Genomic DNA, 23,310 nt, shown 5'->3' on the forward strand with positions numbered 1-23,310 from the left:
TACCACCATCAAGTGTATTGTTGAATATATCTGGATAAGAAGTGGAATGGAGTTGCCAAGTGTGAAAGGACACATGCTGATATTGGCATACACCTTTTTCTTACATGGGAACACAGGGATGGAAAGCAGCTAAGTACTGTTTACTGTGAAGTTTCACTATCTGTGCCTTAGTTGAGTATATCTTGAGAATCTGAACAAAATTAAATGACTTTTTCACAGTCTAGGGGCAGCAAACAAAGGAGGGCAAAAACACAAAGTGTAAATTTAAATTTTCCGGCTCAATATAGGTTAGCACCTATATCAACAATAAATGACACCTCAACAGATCAAATGGAGGAGCAGATGTTTAATTGTCCCTAACTGGTCAGCTCAAGAAACTGTAATCACTCAATGGAGACATGATCTGAGCAGAGAAGGTTGGAGGGAGGCTTGTTCTGTGTTTTCCATTGAACATGAGCACCCTCTGGTGGGGTGGCAAAGTCACACTTTGTACCTTTAGGTTTTATGTCAGTATGGGTGATCAGGCTCTCAATTCAATAATCAAACCATAGTATTATGACATTGTAGCTGTAATACTCTTTCTCCTGTGGCTGCTTCCATCCATATGTAATGCTTATTTTTAAACAGTAAATTGCATTTGTGAAAAAAAAAAAAAAATCTAGTTTCAGTTGTGTGATTGGTCCAGTGCTGCTGAAGTTGACTTTCTAGAAGAGTTTTTGAGGATGCTGTGGATGAGCTGGCAGAGGCAGTCAGATGTCTAAATGGGCTGCCTGGTGCCCACCGTCATCCTCTCAACAAGGTCAATTCACCTCCACTTTTCCTTTCAATGCATCGAGCCTGTGGTAAATGGCCTCCAAAGAAAACTGCAACATCACTTTGGAAATACCGAGGGCTGAACCGTGACTTGATCGCTTCAGGACATCCTGGACAAGTGATGAGACCATCCTGAAAACAGTGTTTTGCATATCATTATGGTTTGCAAATACAATTTCTATACAAATAGATCAGTCCAATTTTCATTTAATCTTCATTTAGTCCTCTATAGGAGAATTCACTGCTTAGTCAAGTATAAAAAGCTGCCAAAAAATTGTATTAACTACAAAACTTCAAAGGAAATTTCCACACAAGTGCATCCTATACCATTAATGACTAGTAGCTTTATTTCGTATGTTAAGGAAAAGCCCAAGAGGTGGAAGCACAAAATTTGCTGTGGAAACTGTCAATACACGGTGCTACACAAAATCTTTTTTTTTTTTTTTTTTTTTTTTTTTTTTAATCATATCTATCATGCCTTAATGGGTTAAAAATGGCCTTAAAATAACATGTTAAAAAAAATAGAAGTTGATGTAAGAATCAGTTCTTATTATTGTGTTAGAATTGTGGTTTTGGAGCAAAATGATAACAAACGTAACTCCGTGAGCATGAGTTTCCATGTATTTCTATGGATATGGCTGTATTTTGATTAGCTACCCAAGCCATACAGGTGTTTGTGCTTAGCTCAGCTCATACTTTAAGAACTGCAAAGGAAATTATTAAATTCCACTGTAGACATTAATTTGTAAAAGTTGAACAGACAGTGAAGCCTTACAAATGTGCAGGTCAGTGTTTGATTGAATGCAGTGCAAGCTTGCATCACTCCTCAAGTGATGCAGTTGCTCTGGGCAGGAGGGTCAACTGCTACTGCTGTGACGTCACACCAGTCCTCAAGTGACGCAGATGCTCTGGGCAGCAGGGTCAATTGCTGCTGCTGTGATGTCATACTGGACATGACATCACACAACCTCATCAGTTTGTATAAAATGCAGCTGGAAGAGGGGCTCATCATGTAATCAGAACTCACCTCTGGTTACAGTCACCACTGAGAGTCTAAGCGCTTCAACAGCAGTCCTACTTACAGTTGCAGAAATGGAGTCCGTTAGCGGTTACGGTGGTAGTTGCTCCTCAAGGGACTCCACTGTATCGCCAGATCGGCGATCCAACATCGGTAAGTCCTTGACACACAAAGGAGCCCCACGGTTGCTCAACAGGAGACAGCTTTTACCAAATACCATCCACACCTTGGCTGTCAAGGACAACACCGAGAAAACAACCACAACACCGGGGCCTCTTAAAAGGTCCATTGTTGTCAAACTCCCAGGAGTCACTGAAGGCAGCAACCGACTGACCGTAAAAGACAAGTCGATCCATGCCAAAGTGAAGGTGGAGAAATATAGCGGTGATGACCAAAGGGGCCGTTATCACATAATGACTGAAAATGAGAGTTTGCGGACATCTGAAAAAAACAAGGGTTCGTATGATCGGACTGGTGAGAGACCGGACACTCTCCCACTGCGCATTGAGTCCTTAACAACCCCAGCGATCAGTGTCAACACAAATGACAGAAACTCCCGGTTTCCCAACATAAACAATGCAGAGAAGCGTTTAGGCTTCTCTGGGCAAACCAGAGAAAAGGCATACTTCAGATTCCGGACTGGTACGATCGTAAAAGGCACGACCATCCATGGCAAAGTGAACGTGGAGAAATATAGCGGTGATGGCGAAATGGGCAGTCATCATATAAATAAGACTGAAAAGGAGAATTTGCGGACATCTGAGAAAAACAAGGGTTCGTATGATCGGACTGGTGAAAGAGCACACACTCTCCCATCGATATTGGAGCCCATAACAGGCACAGCCATCGGTGTCAACAAATATAACAAAAACTCCAGGTTTCCCAGCATAAACAATGCAGATAAGCATTTAGAGATCTCTGGACAAACCTTGGAAAGGGCAAACACCAGATCTCGGACTGGTAAGATCGTAAAAGGCACGACCATCCATGCCAAAGTGACCGCGGAGAAATATAGCGGTGATGGCGAAATGGGCAGTCATCACATAAAAATGACTGAACAGGAGAATTTGCAGACATCTGAAAAAAACAGCGGTTCGTATGATCGGACTGGTGAGAAACCAGACACTGTCCCACCGATAATTGAGCCCATAACAGGCACAGCCATCGGTTTCAACAAAAATGACAAAAATAACTCCAGGTTTCCCAGCATAAACAATGCAGAGAAGCATTTAGGGATCTCTGGACAAACCGGGGAAAGGGCAAACATCAGATCTCGGACTGGTAAGATCGTGAAAGGCTTGACCATCCATGCCAAAGTGAATGTGGAGAAATATAGCGGTGATCGCGAAATGGGCAGTCATCACATAAAAATGACTGAACTGGAGAATTTGCGGACATCTGAGAAAAACAAGGGTTCGTATGATCGGACTGGTGAGAGACCACACACTCTCCCACCGATAATTGAGCCCATAACAGGCACAGCCACCTTTGTCAACAAAAATCACAAAAACTCCAGGTTTCCCATCATAAACAATGCAGAGAGGCATTTAGGAATCTCTGGACAAACCAAGGAAAAGTTACACGTTAGATCACCATCCAGAGGGCTCTTAGATTGTCTAACCATCACCCCTGTTGCGGTCCCTCGTGGCGCTAGATACTACTATCGGCCGATACCGCCAGATACCCAGACAGAAACATGGCAGAACTATTACTATTACTACTGAGCAGTTCCCCTCCAGCCTGTTTCTCTGATGCCTGATGTGAAGCCTGCCTGGCCACAACCACCCAAGGACCCGGGCCCAAGGACCCGAGCAAGGCACCCACCAGTCGAGCACAAGACATAAACAACTTGCCGGAAACCGGAGCGGGTCGCTTCACTATACAGTCCGCATACCACCAGGCGAGGAGGACCTCTTGGTCGAGGGGAGCTAACTGAAAGGCCCGGGGGCTCAGTCATCTTCTGCCCCTTAGGAGAGGAAGTTCACTGCGGCTACAGCTCAACCACCAGAATTGCCCACCGTAATACCGGGACAAAAGCTGAATCTAAATCCTCTGTATATCACCGGTCACTGTGTTATCGACATGCCGGCGACATCGAATGACTCACCGAGGTCTAACATCGCAGGAGTCGCTTCACTTGTGCCTCCGGCCAGTATAAAGAGGTACCAGCGCCGACGAAATTTTCCCTTCACCTTCTAGTCCGAGTTCAAGTGTATTCAAAGCCCAGCAGTGTCACTGTTAACAGGGTCAAAGGGCTTTACACACCCACAAGTTTACAACAGACAGGGCCACACCCCCTGACTTAATCCTCATAGCGGTTAAGAAAAAAAAAAAAAAAAAAAAAAAAAAAAAGAATAATAATAATAATAATAATAATAATAATAAAAACTCCTTAAAAAGCCCAACTGTAACGGGAAAAATCTTGACAAGGACAACGGAGAGAAGAGCGCTCATTCCCGGCCAGAGAGGTGTGCAGTAGTTGCAGACCCAGTGAACAATTAAAAATCACAGTTAAAAGACAACAAATTAGCAGACAATATGACAATTTAACTTTTTTTTTTTTTTTTTTTTTTTTTTTTTTTAAACTTTTCAAACTTGTTTAAACATCCAAATGTACAAACATTGCAGCCATGTGCTCAACATGCAATGTTTATACAATGGCTGTATAAACAAGAATATGAATTAAACTTATAAGAAAAAAACAACAACAACATTGTGAAAAAGACTCCATTAATAGAGTTCATACAGTTTGACAGCTTATTAGGGGCCGGGAAGCCAAGCTGCCAGGTCCCTCTTGTATTGCTGTGTGTTTTTTCTTTCTTTTGAGTCCTACTTCCCATGCGCGAAAAATCACCAAATTTTGCACAAAGATCCTGTCCTATGCCAGATTACCTCAGCTGAAAACACAAGCCAATAGTCCTGATGGTGGCGCTACAGCAAACCTCTAAATTTCAAAACTTTGAAAATGTATAATAAATCAACCATATGTGCTACAGCTTTGCAACTGTGATCAAAATGTAGCCCCAATATCGAAGAAACCTTTGTACACTTTACAATTAAACATGAGTTTTTCATTTATGGAGCAACTCAATCATTGTTAAAAACAATTACCAACAGCTCCATGCTGTCTTGATACAATATGTGTAGGCCTATTTTCAGATTTTTGTCTTGATGACTTTTTTTTTTTTTTTTAACAATGGTTTGAAATATGCCTTTCCATGCATAGGCGGCTGCTATCATGTGAGCCTTAAATAAGTTGCTACTTGCCACTTGCCAATTAGCTCAGTGAGATAGAACGTTGTCCTTCATGCCAGAAATTGTGAGTGCAAGCCTCAACTAATGCAAAATGCATATTAGAATGTCACTTCTTTTCATCATCCTATGCTCCACTATGCTCCACAATTGCCCGGCCCTGACCACTGCTGTGTAGCAGCTATAATTACTCTTTGATTTTATAAGTTTTATAATCTCTGTATATTCTTTAAATTCACATAAGAAAACAGCAAACCTGGCAGTAGGCTTTGTTAGTGTGTATAAGGAAATTTACCATTTACAATCAGTAAGTTTACAGTGTTAGATTCATGTTAGAATCATCATGTTAAAAATAAGTAATGCCATTTTTACATTCATTTTTAAAATTATGAGTAGTTTTACACAATATTATTTAATTCAAGTCCAGAAAGTAAATGAATATATAAAGTGGTAAAATTTGGTGACGTATAGACTGGCTGGATACACTCTTGATAAAAATGTGTTGTGACAGGTGACATTTTACTTTATTGCTTCCACAGTCTTGCAGTGGCTGTCACGAGACTTAGCACATTACTTAAAGTATATTATTTTTAATACTTAAGTATACCTGTAAGTTTACTTAACATAGTACTTGAAGTATGTACAGTTGAAATATACCTCTAGCTTAACTTAAAGTATACTTGACGTTAACTCATACTGTACACCACAGTAGACTGCAATATATACATAAAAACACAAGATATACTCAGGATTAAGAACGAGTTTGACTATGTTTATATAACATTTTAAAACATACTGTACACAGTCAATTCATGTGGATGCTAACAGAACGCAAATTATTGCTTTCAACTTTCAGCATGTACAATTCAAAACAGAAATAGCCTCTCTGAAATCAAGTCCTTCCTTGTGGAACAAAAATAAAGAAAAAAGTGCACATCTGCAAGTGTAAAATTCTAAACAAAAATAGCTTCTCCAAAATCAATTCTGTCCTTGTCAAAAAAGGAAAGAATAAAGTGCTCAGCTTTAGGCAGAGGAACCACAATAGACACTACTGTACCTTTAAATACACAAAATTTCTTTTTATACAGTCTTCTTTTCAGTGATTTGCTTGACATAGCTAATATTGTTGCATTTCTTTCTTATGATGCGTCTTACGTCTTGCATGGTGATGTCAGGGAACTTTGCCTGGCCATGGCCTGTGAGTTAAAACACACATACAAAACAAAAAACATTACTTACAGTATATGTTTTGTTTTCATATCACCCCATATTTCCCATCCATAGCACAATAAAATGGTCAGAAATGCATGTAGGGATGTTTCCTTTATTTCACCAGGAATAAATAAATCCCGTGGAGATTAAAAACGTATTTTCCAAGGGGACCTTGGTTATGCAGTATGTACAATTGTACTTGAGTCTGATTTTAATCAGGTACATTTCTGAACATTAAAATAATCAGCAAAAATTACCAACGGATAGCAGAAAACATTATATTGTTTGCCATCATATAGATGTGTTTGTTTTTAAGGCAAGGCAAGGCAAGTTTATTTATATAGCACAATTCAACACAAGGTAATTTAAAGTGCTTTACAGAAACATTAAAAGCAATAAGACACAATTTAAAACAATAAAAACAGTCAAAAAAGGGAAATAGAAATTTAGAATAATAGCGATAATAAAACACAGTAACATAACATAACAACAGGCTCAGTACACTGCCTGAGCTAGACGGCCAAGGGCCCAGGGCGTGATAGGCCTTATCACCCCTGCGGCTCCTTGCCACCAAAAAGTGAACTAGGCAAAATTTGAGTTTAAATTCAAAACCGGCTCTGTCAGAGATTTCAGCTAGGATCTCTTGTCCCTGGCTCTGAACCATAAACTTAAGGGCATCAGAGGGGATGGATGTTAGTTTGCAGTAGCCTATTGTGAGATTGTGTGTGTGTGTGTGTGTGTGTGTGTGTGTGTGTGTGTGTGTGTGTGTGTGTGTGTGTGTGAACTAATCTGAACAGAGGCCTGTATCACGAAGTGGGATTAAGGCGTTAGTGAAAAACCTTCAGGCTCAACTCCGGATTTTCTGTATCACAAAGCTGGTTCGCCTCTGATCAGGATAGAAAACCTATCCTGATCAGGTTCAGGATAGAAAACCTATCCTGAACCTGTCCTGAAAGCTAGCCCGCTCCGGGGCAGGATAGCTTTAAAATATAACAGTAACTAGATCAAATCTATGCATTTAAACCAAAGAAAGCCAACTCAATAAAACTCACAATACACAGCTCAGCATTTGGAGGGATGATCACCACAGGGACAGCCAGCTCCTTTGTTCTCAACCAAAGAATAACTGCAGGTGAGCTGCATGAATTTATCACCTGTGGGCTCCACCCACCTCTTGCCCAAGAGGTGAGAGAGGGGTTTTCCACACACTACAGAAATGGCATTACTTTAAATTAATGACATGTGAAATGCCAAACTGAGATGGGAGCCCTTCATTACATTGTTCTGATGTCACTTGATTTCTTGGAAGAGTGCTTTAAGATGTTTGTCAGTGAATATATTTCAATTTGAAGGGATAACTTGTTGCAAATGTGAATTAATTCAAATGTTAATGTAACTATGTGGATTACTTTTCTAAGAGGATTACATTCAATCCTAACACAAAAGTGTTCAGAGAGATCAAGTCAGAACAAATAAGGTTTTGCATATCAATGTCAATTTTATGCACATAAGTAATGGGTAATGGTAAAGTAATATGTCACCTCTGTTCAGAATTGCAATCACTAAGAGAAAACCTGCTCCAGATTGCTCTGGAACTCAAACTAGGGTGACAATTCATCTTCCAACATGACAATGACCCGAAGCACAGAGCCAAGATAACAAAGAAGTGGCTCCAGGAGCAGTTTGTGAATGTCCTTGAGTGGCCCAGCCAGAGCCCAGACTTGAATCCAATCAACCATCTCTGGAAGGCCTAAAAATGGCTGTCTGCAGACACTGTCCATCCAACCTGACTGAGCTTGAGAGGATCTACAGGGAAGGATGGGAGAAAATGCCCAAAAACAGGTGTGCCAAGCTTGTAGAGACATACCCAAGAAGACTTGAGGCTGTGATTGCTTCCAAAGGTGCTTCAACAAAATATTAAGCCATGGGTGTGAATACTTATTGCCTATTATGTTTAAATGTTTACATTTTTAATAAATTTACAAAAATGTCTAAAACATGTTTTCACTTTGTCATTATGGGCTATTTCATGTAGATTTTTAAAAAGAAAACTATAGTTAAATCAGTTTTAGAATAAGTCTATAATGTAACAAAATGTGGAAAAAGTGAAGGGGTTTGAATACTTTCTGATGGCACTGTATATTTCATTCATTCATAGGAATCATTATCAGCATGTTTATAAACAAAGTGTTTCTTGGCTGTTGTGAGCAGGAATTTCATATTGTAGCGTGACTGGAGTTGACCCCAGCTTTTGACTCTCACCACTGGTGTTGATGGAGCTGACTCTTTGACTCCATGTAATTTTATCCAACACATTGCCAGAGTATTAGATACAGAGATTTAGTGGGGATTAACCAAAACAACATTAGAGCTGGTGGTCTACTGCTGCAATTGAGAGAGACAAGGAGCAGTGTTTTATCTCAGTGGCTAAGAAGGTAAACACGAGTCTAGCAAGATGGTAAAAAAAAGTACAACTCACAACCATATATACAACAAAGTATGACAGTAATATATTCACCAGCATATTATTCGTGTTTGGAAAACAAAGCATAAATAATGTTACAGGATACAGTGAAGTGTAAATATAAATATTCCAGCTCAATATAGGTTAGCACCTGTATCAACAATAAATGACACCTCAACAGATCAAATGGAGGAGCAGATGTTTAATTGTCCCTAACTGGTCAGCTATAGAAACTGTAATCACTGAACGGAGCCATGATCTGAGCAGAGAAGGTTGGAGGGAGGCTTGTTCTGTGTACCATTGAACATGAGCACCCTCTGGTGGGGTGGCAAAGTCACACTTTGTACCTTTAGGTTTTATGTCAGTATGGGTGATCAGGCTCACAATTCAATAACCAAACCATAGTATTATGACATTGTAGTTGTGATACTCTTTCTCCTGTGGCTGCTTCCATCCATACGTAATGCTTATTTGTAAACAGTAAATTACATTTGTGAAAAAAAGAATCTAGTTTCAGTTGTGTGATTGGTTCAGTGCTGCTGAAGTTGACTTTCTCGAAGAGTTTTTGAGGATGCTGTGGATGAGCTGGCAGAGGCAGTCAGATGTCTAAATGGGCTGCCCACCGTCATCCTCTCAACAAGGTCAATTCACCTCCACTTTTCCTTTCAATGCGTCGAGCCTGTGGTAAATGGCCTCCAAGGAAAACTGCAACATCACTTTGGAAATACCGAGGGCTGAACCGTGACTTGATCGCTTCAGGACATCCTGGACAAGTGATGAGACCATCCTGAAAACAGTGTTTTGCATATCATTATCGTTTGCAAATACCATTTCTGTACAAATAAAAATTCAGTCCAATTTTCATTTAATCTTCATTTAGTCCTCTATAGGAGAATTCACTGCTTAGTCAAGTACAAAAAGCTGCCAAAAAATTGTATTAACTACAAAACTTCAAAGAAAATTTCCACACAACTGCATCCTATACCATTAATGACCAGCAGCTTTATTTAGTATGTTAAGGAAAAGCCCAACAGAAGTGGAAGCACAAAATTTGCTGTGGAAACTGTCAATACATGGCGCTACACATGACAAAATAATTTTTTATCATATTTATCATGCCTTAATGGGTTAACTAAAGGCAAAAAACAGCTAAAACAAGTTTAACATTCTTTTGACAAGCGAAATATCAGAGATTTACATTGGACCAAAGCAAATACTGAAACAACTTGTTTTGAATCTAGTGGTACCAAGCATTTGATAGAACTCCTTGTAGTTTTTCAGATACAGCTATTTCTCTATCATACTACATTTAGTCACTGGTCACAAGAGGTTACTCAATTTATCATTTTTCACTTTTCACAGAAACACTAGTGGAAAGACAGGTTCCAATAATAACATGTTTAAAAAAAAAAAAAAAAAAAAAAAGAATTTGTGCTTTTGGGGCAAAATGATAACAAAAGTAATGTATCCATGTATTTCTATGGATATGGCTGTATTCTGATTAGCTACTGACCTCTGCTCTTTTTTGAGGTGTCCAAGCCATACAGATGTAATTGAGCTTAGCTCAGCTCATATTTTAAGAACTGCAAAGGAAATTATGAAATTCCACTGTGGGGACGGGTGTCCACTGTGTAATTTGTAAAAGTTGAACCAACAGTGAAGCATTACAAATGTGCAGGTCAGTGTTTGATTGAATGCAGTGTAAGCTTGCATCACTCCTCAAGTGATGCAGTTGCTCTGGGCAGGAGGGTCAACTGCTACTGCTGTGACGTCACACCAGTCCTCAAGTGAGGCAGTTGCTCTAGGCAGCAGGGTTGATTGCTGCTGCTGTGATGTCATACTGGACATGACATCACACAACCTCATCAGTTTGTATAAAATGCGGCTGGAAGAGGGGCTCATCATGTAATCAGAACTCACCTCTGGTTACAGTCACCACTGAGAGTCTCAGCGCTTCAACAGCAGTCCTACTTACAGTTGCAGAAATGGAGTCCGTTAGCGGTTACGGTGGTAGTTGCTCCTCAAGGGACTCCACTGTATCGCCAGATCGGCGATCCAACATCGGTAAGTCCTTGACACACAAAGGAGCCCCACGGTTGCTCAACAGGAGACAGCTTTTACCAAATACCATCCACACCTTGGCTGTCAAGGCCAACACCGAGAAAACAACCACAACACCGAGGCCTCTTAAAAGGTCCGGTGTTGTCGAACTCCCACCAATCACTAAAAGCAGCGAGCGACTGACCGTAAAAGGCAAGTCAATGCATGGCAAAGTGAACGTGGAGAAATATAGCGGTGATGACCAAAGGGTCAGTCATCACATAAAAAAGACTGATAAGGAGAATTTGCGGACATCTGAAAAAAACAAAGGTTTGTATGATCGGACAGGTAAGAGACCACACACTCTCCCACCGATATTTGAGCCTTTAACAGGCACAGCCATCGGTGTCAACAAAAATGATAAAAACTCCAGGTTTCCCTACATAAACAATGCAGAGAAGCTTTTGGGAATCTCTGGACAAACCGAGAAAAGGGCATACGTCAGATCTCGAACTGGTAAGAGACCAGACACTGCCCCACCAATGATTGAGCCCATAATAGGCACAGCCATTGGTGTCAGCAAGAATGACAAAAACTCCAGGTTTCCCGACATAAACAATGCGGAGAGGCATGTAGGGATCTCTGGACAAACCGGGACAAAGGCATACGTCAGATCTTGGACTGGTAAGAGGCCACACACTCTCCCACCGATAACTGAGCCCATAACAGGCACAGCCATCGGTGTCAACAAGATTGACAAAAAGTCCAAGTGTCCCAACGTGAAAAATGCAGAGGAGCATTTAGGGAGCGCTGGACAAACCGAGGAAAAGATATTAGATGCTACATCACCATGCGGATGGCTCTTAGATTGTCTAGACATCAACCCTGTTGCGGTCCCTCCTGGTAACTCTGCTAGATACAACCGGCCGACACCGCCGGAGACCCAGACAGAAACACGACAGAACATGGTGCATTTTGAATACAAATACAGAGCAGCTCCCCTCCAGCCTGTTTCTCTGATGCCTGATGTGAAGCCTGCCTGGCCACAACCACCCAAGGACCCGGGCTACACACGGAAGGCACCCACCAGTCGAGCACCAGACATAAGCAGCTTGCCGGAAACCGGAGCGGGTCGCCTCACTATACAAGTCCGCATACCACCAGGCGAGGAGGACCTCTTGGTCGAGGGGAGCGAACTGAAAGGCCCATGGAGTGAGTCGTCTTCAGCCCCTTATGAGAAGTTCACCGCGGCTACTGCACATCCACCAGCACTGCCCACCGTAATACCGACAGGCAAGGCACACACCAGTACAGACCCAGACATCAACAGCTTGCTGGACACCGGAGCGGGTCGCTTCCGTATGCAAGTCCGCACACCACCAGGTGAGGTGGACTTCATGGTCGAGGGGACAGGAATGAAAGGCCCAGGGGCTCAGTCGTCGTCTGCCCCTTACCAGAAGTTCACTGCGGCTACTGCACATCCACCAGCATTGCCCACCGTAATACCGGGACAAAAGCTAAATATAAATCCTCTGCATATCACCGGTCACTGTGTTATCGACATACCGGCGACATTCACTGATTCACCGAGGTCTAACTTCGCAGGAGTCGCTTCACTTGTGCCTCCGGCCAATATAAAGAGGTACCAGCGCCGACGAAATCTTCCCTTCACCCTCTAGTCCGAGTACAAGTGTATTCAAAGCCCAGTGTCACTGTTTACAGCGTCAAAGGGCTTTACACTAGACAGGGCCACACCCCCTGACTTAATCCTCATAGCGGTCAGGAAAAAAAAAAAAAAAAAAAAAAAAAAAAAAAAAGCATAATAATAATAATAATAATAATAATAAAAACACTCCTTAAAAAGCCCAACTGTAACGGGAAAACTCTTGACAAGGACAACGGAGAGAAGAGCGCTCATTCCCGGCCAAAGAGGTGTGCAGTAGTTGCAGACCCAGTGAACAAATAAACATCACAGTCAAAAGACAACAAATTAGCAGACAATATGATAATTTCACTTTTATTTATTTATTTATTTTTTTTTTTTAACTTTTATAACTTGTTTAAACATCCAAATGTACAATCATTGCAGCCATGTGCTCAACGTGCAATGTTTATACAATGGCTGTATAAACAAGAATATGAATTAAACTTATAAGAAAAAAAAAACAATATTGTGAAAAAGACTCCATTGATAGAGTTCATAGTACAGTTTGACAGCTTATTACTCTTTGATGTAATAAGTTTGATAATCTCTGTATATTCTTTAAATTCACGTAAGAAAACAGCAGACCTGGTGGTAGGCTTTGTTAGTGTGTATAGGAAATTTACCATTTAGTCAGTCATCAGTAAGTTTACAGTGTTAGATTCATGTTAGATGCATAATATTCAAAATAAGTAGGCTGGTGCCATTTTTTACATTCAATTTTAAAATAAGGAGTAGTTTTACACAATATACATTCTTTCATTCAAGTCCAAAATGTAACCGAACATATAAAGTGTTAAAATGTTTTCAATATATGGGAATTTGGTGAAATATAGATTGGTTGGATACACTCTTGATGAAAATGTGTTATTTTCAGATGCAAATAACGTGGTGACATTTGACGTTTTTATATATTGCTTACCTAGTCTTGCAGTGGCTGTAACCACAGCATTGTCTGCAGGTGCTGTCAGCTAAAATGCAGATTTGTTTACCAAAGAAAACTTTGGTATACAAACCGGCTTGCCAACACATATTGCCTCTTAGGCAGTTCTGTAACCAGCCAATGTGTCAGGAAGTGAACTAGCTCACACCTGGAGAGGAGCCTGAACTTATTGGTAACATGTTTGCACGTCACCATAAAATGGTAGCTAATTACTATAGCTAACTAATAAGCTATAGTATTTTCTATATGTATGCATTATTATAAGACAATAATACAAATAATGACACAAACAAAAACTTTCAAGCACGATTAAATTCTCAGTTTGTCACATAAGCTGTAGGTTTCCTGTATACAAAATAAGTTTGTACTCAAAAGAAGGTGATGTCATAGAAATGAGACAGCTGCGCCATGTCTCAAACTTGACAAAAGCACAGTTCATGTACACATGCCAGCGCCCAAGCACTTTGCTGGGTATGTACTTTGTTTCAAGGCTGCCCCCTTTTGGTCAACCAGTTGATTTGTTTTTGTTTGGAGGGACTGAGCTGTTAATAATAATGATGATGATGATGATAATAACAACAGCAACAACAACAACAACAATAATAATAATAATAATAATAATAATAATAACATTTTTTTAATAAAGCACCTCTCAAAACAGTTACAAAGTGCTTTACAATAAAAACGTTAGGCTACATATTAAAACAATAAAGAGATTTAAAGAAGTTAAAACTAAAACACTGAATGTAAAATGAGTTAAGCAAAAATTAAAGGAATCGCAGCCCTGATCTGCTCAAGGAAGTCGTTCCAAGCCAAAGTCTAGGAGCCCAGACTATAAAAGCTCTCTCACCTTGTTGTTGCTCAATGAGCAGGAAGCTGTTGTACAGCAATAAGAGATCAAATAGGTAACTTGAGTCAAGGCCCCTCTGGGCTTTTTAAGTAATCAACAACAACAACAACAACAGTAATGATAATAATATTAAAATGGCCACTGTGTGAATATGGTCTGTCTGTTACATTTGAGCAAAGTAAAGTTCACTCACCCTGACCTCTGACCCCACTTTTGAGAGTTAATGACTGTTATAGAGGTTAATGGAGTAGTTATGTGGGTTGATGTTCTTTGCCTGTAGGGCCTCTATCCCACCTCGGCCGTTTTAACCCTCCATCTCCAGCAGCTAGAGCCTGCCCCACCACCACTCCCACCCAACCTCCTACATGCCAACCTGGCCTCTCCAACACCCGTCCCCAAGTCCAACCATCCATCACCACCCCTCCCTCCCGTTTCCTCCTGGTGTCACAATGTTTTATGTTGCCACAGGCTCCACTGCTTCTGTGTTAAACTGATTAAGACACAGAACGAGATGGTTTATTTACATTGCCTTAGAGATCTCCAGATCTAAAAAAAAAAAAAAAAAAAAAAAAGGATACACATACACACCTAGAGACAGAAGCATATACCCGTGATTTATGAATTGTATAATCTAGACACTACATGCTCAACTTCCTAAGAACTCAAATTATACAGCCTCTGGTGTCCATTGAGTAACACAGAGGTCATAATGTGTGTGAGAGGAGTTGAAAAGCTTGTATGACAGTGGATGCAGCGCCCTCTTCTGGGGAAAACGTGCGTGTTTGTAACATGGTGCATGGATATATTATACTCAGGACGTTGTTTTACACACTGGACATAGACCTGCCTACTATCACGTGATCTTTATCAAGGCTCAGCCGTCTCAGTATCATTACCGACTGCCTCTCCTTTCAGTCAGATTGATAGACTCTGTGGGGAGGAGGGGCCATTGACTTATCAAAAATTGAGACCATCACCCACACACTTTCGTTTTCTCCCGAAACTTTCGGTATTATTCCACTGAGTGCGGCGTGTGAGCCGGTGTCATACAGTTTCTGCACGCTCTCAGGCCCTGGCCCCGAGTTTTCTTGTGGTGACCTCCCTGCACGTGGGAGCAAAGGAAGAGAGAGAAGAAGAGAGAGACCTTCCCAATGATGTTCAAAATGTGTCACATTACAGTAACGAGCAGACTGACTTGATAGGAGAGCCCTTGTCTTCAGGCACTCCCTTAACTGCGATAGCCTACAACTTTCTGCCTCTCTGCCTCTTTATGGCCTTATATTTTTAGTAAGCATAATGTATATCAATTAAAAAAGATGCTCATCATATATCTACTCAAATTTTTGGGCGTATGATCATCAAGAAAAACAACCACTTATATAAACTAAACTGGGAAATTATTGTTGTTATTATTATTATTATTACTATTATTATTATTATTATTATTATTATTATTATTATTATTATTATTATCGTTAGTAGTAGTAGTAGTAGTAGTAGTCGGAGTAGTAGGTGGTAGGCTACTGTAAATTCCAAAGACACAACTAGTCGTAAACGATAACCTAGGCCTACTGTCGATATATGTAATATAGGTCAGCCTGAAGAACTATTCTGTCAATAAAAAAGCGAGTTTATTGAGAAAAGTTGACATGCCACTACATAACAACTTCTTCTTTGTTTGTTTGTTTGTTTGTTTGTTTGTTTGCTTTTCTTTTGCTTCTTCCTCTTGTTATTATTATTGATTATTTTCCAGTGATTTACAACAGCCTTGCCTCGTGTCTCTCACTCAGCATTGAGCAAAACTTTGGCTACCTTTCACCAAGCTACAGGAAACCGAAAGTATTTGAAGCTCTCTGACTTTCACTTTCCCTTCCAAGAGCGCTCTTAATTTTGGTTACGACGTTAATGACACCTGCAGTGAACTTTTTGGTGAGGTCCGTGTCTGTAACTTTAGGGGATTTTTTTTTTGAGAATTGTAACTATACGTAAAAATCTTTTTTTTTTTTTTTTAAATGCCAAAGCAATAGCACAAATTATTCTCTGATTAGTGAAAACGTGATTTAGCGGTGGACGAGACACCTTACAAACATGGTTCCTGTCTGTTTGGCGAATAAAACGTAGACCTTTGTTTCTGTGAGATATGTCTTCAAGATGGAGCAGGAATCTAAGATGCGCCTGAAAGAGTGGCTGATAACTCAGATTGACAGTAAACGATATGAAGGACTCAGCTGGGAGGATGAAGGCAAAACCATGTTCAGGATCCCGTGGAAGCACGCAGCCAAGAAGGACTACAAACAGAAAGAGGATGCAGCTCTGTTTAAGGTCAGGAGCACTGTTTGTTTTATTCGTTTTATCTGCTTGAATGTGGGACTTGTGCGCGCAATTGATTCCCTGTTAAAGTCACCTATAATTTCAGTGTTATAAAGTTATGACGAGAACAAAATCATGATCAAAATGTTTAAATGGAAAGAAATTTGCAGCTTGTTTAATACTAGTTACATACAAGTATAACATCCATATATTCATTGATAAAACTGTCATACTACAAAACGATCAAAGTCATAAATAGGCTAAATTGTTATTATTGAATATAATTCATGCAGTTTTTCAAAATAAATGTTTTTCAGAAGTTTTTCAACAACATACCAACTACTTTGCCAAACGTGTATTGTGGGAAAAAAAAAAATCGTCTAAGTTGTTTCGTTGCCAACGAAATGTCTTAACGTGTTTTTCTTTTCTATTTTAATTACAGTGATCTCCCATAAATTTGTGAATTAGTTCATTGCCTATGTATTTGGATTTTAATACTATTATTATTCATAATTTCAGTTGTTCAAGAGACACTCATAGGCTATACTGCTGCCTTTTTGAATAAGTTCTAGCTCCTAGTTTAGGTTTGGCCTAAACAAGCCTGTGAGTTTGAGAGTGAGACTGAGAAAAAAAAGTTCACGGTTCAAAAGGAGTTCAAACAGCACTAAGAAAGACAGAAAAAGTGAAACTGCTCTCTGCTTTTTCCATAGGAATAATGCAGCTTACCTGAACTATATGTCTAAAAACAGTTGACTGCTAAAAAACACTTTAATTGTATTAAGTTGCTGAAATACATTACCTAACCTAGAAGTTAACTAATAGTTGTTAACACTGTGCCTTATCCAGTTCATTATGCTTTATTCATGCTTATTATTGAGTGGGCATTTTCATTCTCTTTAATCAGGCTTGGGCTGTGTACAAAGGCAAGCACAGGGAGGGGAGGGACAGAGCCGACCCCACAATGTGGAAGACCCGTCTACGCTGTGCTCTCAACAAAAGTACAGACTTCCAGGAGGTCCCTGAGCGCAGCCAGCTGGACATTTCTGAGCCCTTCAAGGTCTACCGTATCCACCCAGACAATGAGCCAGTCACAGCAAAAGGTAAAGACAGACACAAAGTGAAAGAAGAATTCTGGTCAGACACAGGAACCGGCTTTAGATGTATAGGTTTTGTATATCTGAACCTTTGAGCAGTGACAGCAGTTTCTTAAAACATTTTTGTCATCCTACTCAGAGTCTTGCACACTGAGAAAAAGGAAGAAGTCCAGCTGACATTTTCTCCAAAAAAAAAAAAAAAATGTCTTTTTGGGACTGTGCACCTTATGAAAATAAGTGTCAGTCCTTTTTTCATGTTAATCAGCTTCTTTTGTATTTCCGTTCTCTAACAGTAAGTATGGGCAATAAAACATGAACAATAATTATTGCAATATATTTTTTGTTAATATAAATATGAAAAATCTTCAATAAAATATCGATTAATTTAAAACACAGATCATGTGGTGTGGTTGCACGCCCAGTCATGAGTGAGGAGACACACACCACTCACAGGAACTGCGTACTGTGTTGTCTTGATACTACAGAGATTAGCATCATGCTAATTGTTAGCATTCTGGATTGTTTCGCACAGAAGTAATAATTTTTGATGTATATTGAAATAATGATTGATATCGTCTGAAATAATGACTTTGTTCTTCTCCTCAGACTCTGTTCAGGGTGAGCATCCGGAGATCATCCAGCCTAAGAGGTCGAGTTCACCTCCTAGGACTCCCATACTCCAGGACACGCAGGTTAGATTTTAAAAGTAATGCTAATAATAATATATTTTTAAAAAGTGCCCAACAACCAGTCTTTTGGTCACAGTTAGCTGATACAGTATGCTCCTTTACAGTAAGATACAGTATGCTCTGAATTGGAAAAACAGAGTACAGAACCCGCTGAATGATTGAAATATGATTATATACTGCTTGTAATGTTGAGAGAGCGAGCGAGAGAGAGAGAGAGAGAGAGAGAGAGAGAGAGAGAGAGAGAGAGATCAAATTGGCCTTGTGTGGGATGGGACAAGAGTTGTTAGCAATCCACTTATCACATAGCACAATCAATTTGCCACAAATCTTTTAATGGTGATTTTTTTCTTAACTTGGAGGTTTTTTTTCTTGATTTTAAAGCTTCAGTGTCAAAGGGAATTGTTTCAAGCACGGAAAGAAGAAAGAAATTTGACTGGTAAGAATAACACACACAACTGTTGCTATAAAATGGTTGAAATAAAAGGTAAAAAGGCTGTGGTGGAAGGACATTACTGCACAAGTATATACTGGATCAGAAAAGCCAGCGTTGACAGATGAAAGAAGGCACTAATCATAAAGATTAAAAAAAGTCTGCTCATAAATTTGCATTTGAGAGATTTGTGCTTTTTCCCCTATTCCATAAATCATCTTGCAGACCTCTGTGCGCTCCCAGTGCAGTTTGAGAAAGAAAGGTTTATGGTATTGAGAATGTGTTGATTGAAAAATGTGTCTGCTCTGCTCTAGAGAACCTCATGAGGGAGCACATGTACTGTGAGTTAACTGCGAAGAGAACCCAGAGTCAAAGCTCTGCTGCTCTATCCCTCCTCAGCCCCACACCCACTATATCTGGTAAGAAATATTGCAGGCTCAATCATAAGAACAAAACTGACTGAAATATATCACTGGACAACATGGAAGACTGTGGTCAACAAGGTGCATATCGTGTCTATAGACTTCCGCATGCAGGTGAAGCTGTTCTATCACGGTCAGATGGTGATGAAGGTGACCACCAGCAGCCCAGATGGGTGTTTCATCCTACATGGAGGCGTCCCTTTGGGAAATGAGAGGATCTACGGGCCCTGTAGAGCCCAGCAGCTTGCCTTCCCTTCCCCGGCCTTGATATGCCTGCAGCCTGGCATGGCTGAAGCAATGGCCCGCCTCCTCTGTCATCTGGAGAGGGGGGTCCTGCTGTGGGTGGCCCCAGAGGGGGTGTTCATCAAGAGGTTCTGCCAAGGCAGGGTGTACTGGAACGGCCCCCTCGCCCAACACACTGATAGACCCAACAAACTGGACAGAGAGAGAACCTTTAAGCTGCTAGATATGCCCATATTTGTCAGTGGTAAGGCAGTACATGTACACTTTAACCTGGTTGTCAGCAGAATGTCACTCTAGCTTGGGCAGAACTATGAGAGACATTTGAAACAGCTTAGCAGGCAGGATAAATGAATTGTGTTTGTGATTGGTTAATTAAACAGCAATTAAACAAAGAGACAACATATTGATATGATCGATCTAAATCATTTAAAAATATGTTTATGCACAGCGCTCCAGGCCCATCTCCAGGGTGGGGGACCTGCCCCTCGCTATGAGATCGAGCTCTGCTTCGGGGAAGAGTTTCCGGACCCCAGCGTGCCCAAAACCAAGAAGCTGATCATGGTTCAGGTGGGTCAGTGATGATGCTGGATTAATAAACATCCTTTACTGAAGTCCTGGCCTCCTCTAGGTGCCACTCATTTGTTTAGAATGTACTGGTATAGACTTAGGTGGGAGACAAGAGGACATCCCCCCTTAGTATTAGGTGAAGGATGAGTTGTGCCACAAGCTCATACACTGTATTTGTATTTTTTTTTTCTGCGTTTTTAGAACCATATCGATTTGTTGCTGAAGCACATTCTGTAATTGCTTCGGTCATGGGCACAAACAATATGAATCCTTTTTCCCTTGTTTTTAAGTCATATTAATGTATGTCTTTAAAGGACCGTACCAGTGATCTTGAGTGTTTGTACCATTTACTACAGTTTATCCATATTTTAAATCGCAACAAACCATTTGGCAAATCATGCAGTGGTACTAAAAATTTCACAACACATAATCAAAATCCCTCGTTTTTCAATTTTTTTATTTTTTGATAGAAACACCCACCTTATAATGTTCTGCCTCTGCAGAAAGTTGCCACCATTCATAAACCACAGAACAGACAATTTTTTTCTTGTGGATAGACAGTTTGACTCCGCCTGATTTCAAGTCATCAAAACACAACAATGCTTCTTTGAAAAACCAGTGTGGATGACTTTATTATGGTGATGGAATACTGGTGTGAAGATAGTTTGAAGTCTCTGAAAATTCACTTTAATATCGTAGTGGAGTGAATGGAAACCAATGGCTTCATGATAAAAGGTAGGAAAAATTATACTGGACTTCAAAAATATGACTGTCTGCTTTTGGTAAAAATGAAGTATGTACACTTTGTAGACATTTCTCTAAACATGACCATTAATGGTATGGACTGTAAAGATATTTTCATAATGCCCTGGTAGCGTAACCAGTAGACAACATACCATTAAGGCTCATGCTCTGTGGCAGCAGCCTGGGGTCGAGTCCAGCGAGGACCAGGCCTGTCTCGTTTCTACAGTGCAGAAATGCACAAAATATAATCTTAATCTTTACAAAATGCCTCTCAACAGCTTAATCTGTGCAGGATATTGTAAAATATATGTTTAGGGTAGGCCATGTTAATTTTTGCCCTGCAGATCAGGGTTCAATTTAGAAAATGTTTTATTGCTTTTTTTATTGACCAGTATTCCTCATTTCTCGCCTTCATACTACATCTTGTAAATTTGTCTCAATTTCACTGCTGAAATTAGTGAAACCTCATCAGTATGGCTAGTGTGATGTCAATATTATGTCTGTATGAGTTGCTGTCCAGGATTTGATGCCAAGTGCCCTACTCACCCTCCCACTCCAACCTCGCCCCAGATTTTAAGAGAAATCCACCCCCATGCTTGCACGTAAACAGATATCACAGTGTGACAGTAACATAGTTATGTAATTATTGAAACATGCTCTACTGACTCAATCACTGGCTCTCTTAACAAGAACATCAGCAAAATGTGTATAATCTTAAGTTTGGAGTTATGAGATTTTTATTTTATTTATTTATTTATTTTAATCACAGTTGGTTTATATACATATCTTTGATTTCAGAATGTTATGTTATGGCCTGTGGGGCCATTTAAAACAAAACAAAACAAAACAAAATAAAACAAACAAACAAAAAAGATTTTGGGGTTGACTATTTAAAAAGATAAAAATGTTTGCCAGCTAGCATGTAAGATATTTGATGCTGAGTATCTCAGAGTGTCACTTCACCCATGTAGAACCTTGTAAATCCACAGTTGTGAAATGAAAAATGTGCAGTGTGTTAGGTGCACTTTGTTAGTGAGGGTGCAGTTTCATTGATCACCAGTAGAGGTCCTCATCACCACACTGATGCTTAACTCCCTTGTGTCCTGGTGGGCAGGTGGTGCCCTTGTTCGCTGTAGAACTGCTGCAGCGATTCCACATGGGAGAGACTGAGGAGAAGCGGCATACTCTCACCCTCAACACAGATAGAGATGAGATGTAGGAGGGCCCGGCCAGCCTCCAGCTGCTAACTCAACCCTGTGCCAGGACAGGCATGAACAGTATATGAGGGCATTATCAAACCTTTGCTTTTTTCCTATTAGTGTGAAAGACCTCGTCCACAGAGTACAACAAACAATAGAGGAACCTTGGTGGAAATGTATGTTTGATAACAGACTTATGTAATTATTCTTGCTGCATTGTAGACTTATTTACAATGCATATTTTGACCATTCAAATTAATGTCTTTTTTCATTGAATTCACAATAAAGTTGCTTGTTTTGTTTGGTATACAGCCAGTCTAACAGTACTTATCAGTTGCTGTCAAACTTGTGTGCTTTGTTATAGAAAATCATTTTCACTGTATGTTCAATGATTATTTAAGTACTTTTGTACTTTTTATGGAGCACTGTGACGAGAATAAAATGACACATCCAATTAAATCTATAAAGCTTTTTTTACTTTATTTCTAGCGAACATCATATAACAGATTCACAATTTTAAAAATATACATTTTTATAGCTATAACATTTACAAAGAAAAATCAACAGGTAAGGTTTTCTTTTTGAAAATTCAAAAAAAACCAAACAAACACAAAAACTAAAGTGAGAGAGTGTGCTGAATCAGAAGAGATACCCGTATCTGAGTTTAAAATACTTTCATCATTTTCCCTGCCTTCAAACATATACAGTACATAAAAAATGAAATGGGAACAGAAGCGTACAGTACACAGGGGTCAAGAGTATTCACAAAGCATCATGTTCCAACGTGTTATTAGCACCATTACTCTTCAGCCATACTGCACTTTTTACTCTTTCTGTCATTCAGTTTTTAATGGAAAAACACCATGAGTGTCGAGGCGATGTGGCACAGACCTGTCTGTGTGGGTGGGATTGTCTGTTACGCAGTTTTCATTAGTGTTCTTCCTTTCTCAGAGATAATGTTAAGAACATATTGGAGGGTAATGCCTTGAGGAACAAATATTTGACATGACTCCCAGTGAAGAGAATAAAAAAGGCGAAGAATTGCTCATACATTCACCTTGCCTGCCCAGACCGACACGTAGACATCGGCTCAGAAGCAAGAACATAAAAACCAAAATGCATTGCAAAATTGACAGAGTTTGCATTAAATCTGTTTAGCATATTTACTGTATATAACATCTGTAAGGTAATATATATATAGTCAATTTTTATTCATATATATATATCTGCACTTCTTCAATAGCGCTTACTTTCATAACACTGATTGAAAATCGATACCCTGCAGAAAACACTGTCAGTAAGTAGGCGTGTGGGACAA

At 39.9% G+C, this 23,310-nt stretch overlaps 1 protein-coding gene and 1 long non-coding RNA gene across 5 annotated transcripts; one reads left to right on the forward strand and one right to left on the reverse strand.

Annotated features, from left to right (window-relative positions):
* Positions 1–331: 331 nt before the first annotated feature.
* Positions 332–4,087, reverse strand: LOC115362572 (uncharacterized). The gene is made up of 2 exons (XR_003928502.1): positions 3,939–4,087; positions 332–945 (listed from the first exon to the last, which is right to left on the reverse strand). It is a non-coding gene; the product is annotated as an uncharacterized LOC115362572 (long non-coding RNA).
* Positions 4,088–11,927: 7,840 nt separating this feature from the next.
* On the forward strand, positions 11,928–22,433 carry irf10 (interferon regulatory factor 10). 4 transcript variants are annotated; one of them, XM_030056724.1, is made up of 9 exons: positions 11,928–12,182; positions 16,416–16,616; positions 17,509–17,704; positions 18,305–18,390; positions 18,769–18,823; positions 19,132–19,236; positions 19,340–19,726; positions 19,931–20,049; positions 21,908–22,433. In XM_030056724.1, the coding sequence occupies exons 2-9, from the start codon at positions 16,446–16,448 to the stop codon at positions 22,010–22,012; spliced, it is 1,224 nt and encodes a 407-aa protein (XP_029912584.1). In that variant the 5' UTR covers positions 11,928–12,182; positions 16,416–16,445; the 3' UTR covers positions 22,013–22,433. The 4 variants fall into 4 exon arrangements, with proteins under 4 accessions (XP_029912584.1, XP_029912583.1, XP_029912585.1 ...); XM_030056723.1 differs by having other exon boundaries at positions 16,433–16,616; XM_030056725.1 differs by having other exon boundaries at positions 16,446–16,616.
* Positions 22,434–23,310: the final 877 nt, after the last annotated feature.

The sequence above is a fragment of the Myripristis murdjan genome, chromosome 7 (assembly GCF_902150065.1).
Source record: "Myripristis murdjan chromosome 7, fMyrMur1.1, whole genome shotgun sequence".
Taxonomy (NCBI): domain Eukaryota; kingdom Metazoa; phylum Chordata; class Actinopteri; order Holocentriformes; family Holocentridae; genus Myripristis; species Myripristis murdjan.